The sequence below is a fragment of the Manacus vitellinus genome, unplaced genomic scaffold (genome assembly GCF_001715985.3).
Source record: "Manacus vitellinus isolate BGI_N305 unplaced genomic scaffold, ASM171598v3 scaffold_119_pilon, whole genome shotgun sequence".
NCBI classification, from domain to species: Eukaryota; Metazoa; Chordata; class Aves; order Passeriformes; family Pipridae; genus Manacus; species Manacus vitellinus.
Window position 1 is genome coordinate 260,463 of NW_021938894.1, and position 1,127 is coordinate 261,589.

At 64.0% G+C, this 1,127-nt stretch overlaps 1 protein-coding gene across 1 annotated transcript; it reads left to right on the top strand.

Annotated features, from left to right (window-relative positions):
- Positions 1 to 33: 33 nt before the first annotated feature.
- LOC103755529 (hemoglobin subunit beta) lies at positions 34 to 669 on the top strand. The gene is made up of 2 exons (XM_029965743.1): positions 34 to 216; positions 318 to 669. The coding sequence occupies exons 1-2, from the start codon at positions 125 to 127 to the stop codon at positions 652 to 654; spliced, it is 429 nt and encodes a 142-aa protein (XP_029821603.1). The 5' UTR covers positions 34 to 124; the 3' UTR covers positions 655 to 669.
- The last annotated feature ends 458 nt before the right edge of the window (positions 670 to 1,127 follow it).

A 1,127-nucleotide genomic window follows, 5' to 3' on the forward strand; every position in this document is an offset into this window, starting at 1 on the left:
GAGGAGGAGGGGCCCAGGGAGAGGATAAAAGCGGGGCTGGCAGAGCCGTCCCCAGCGTGCGATCCCTCGGGAGCCAGAGCCCAGCCTCCTCCAGCCCCGCACACGCAGCCCTCCAGCCGCCGCCATGGTGCAGTGGACAGCCGAAGAGAAGCAGCTCATCACCGGCCTCTGGGGCAAGGTCAACGTCGCCGACTGCGGCGCCGAGGCCCTGGCCAGGTAGGTCCAGCCCGGGAACCTGCCCCGCCGCACCCGGCCAGAGACCACTGGGACCACGGGAGCGCGACCCTGACCCTGTGCCCGCTTGTGTCTCTCCCCAGGCTGCTGATCGTCTACCCCTGGACCCAGAGGTTCTTCGCCTCCTTCGGGAACCTGTCGGGTGCCACCGCCATCCTCGGCAACCCCATGGTCCGCGCCCACGGCAAGAAGGTGCTCACCTCCTTCGGGGACGCCGTCAAGAACCTGGACAGCATCAAGAACACCTTCGCCCAGCTGTCCGAGCTGCACTGCGACAAGCTGCACGTGGACCCCGAGAACTTCAGGGTGAGCCCTGTCCCCCCACGGCAGTGTCCCCCCGACCCCGACCCCCTCCCCGGGAGGGATTTACCCCAGACCTGGGGCTGCAGGAGGAACAACAGGGGCTGGTGCTTGGAGTGAGGGGGAGAGGCAGAGGGACAGAGAGGGAAGGGACCAACGTGCTGCCTGGTGAGAGGGTGCAGGGGAGGGTGCCTGGGGACAGGAAGGGGTTGAGGAGGTGGTTTCAGCGCAGGAAGGGACGGGGAGAGCAAAGAGAAAGCAGCTGTCAACAGAAAGAGGTCTGAGCCAAGGGGAAAGCCAAGGAGCAAGAGTGAAGCTTGGCATGGAGGAGAAGGGAGAGATGAGTGAGGAGAGCTGGATGCCAAAAGCAAGAGAGAATCTAGAAGGAAAGAGAGCTTTGGCTCCTGCGTTTGTGCAGCTGAGAGTTCCCCAGTGGGGAATTAACCCTGACATTCATCCCCGGGGCTGGCAGAGATCCCCCCGTGTCAGCATGAGCTCGTTGTTTGTGCCAGGGTGCCCAGTGCCAGCTCCCTGCCATGCTGGGAGCTCAGCTGGGTCTTCTGCTTGGGAAAAACTCCCAAACGGAGACTGAA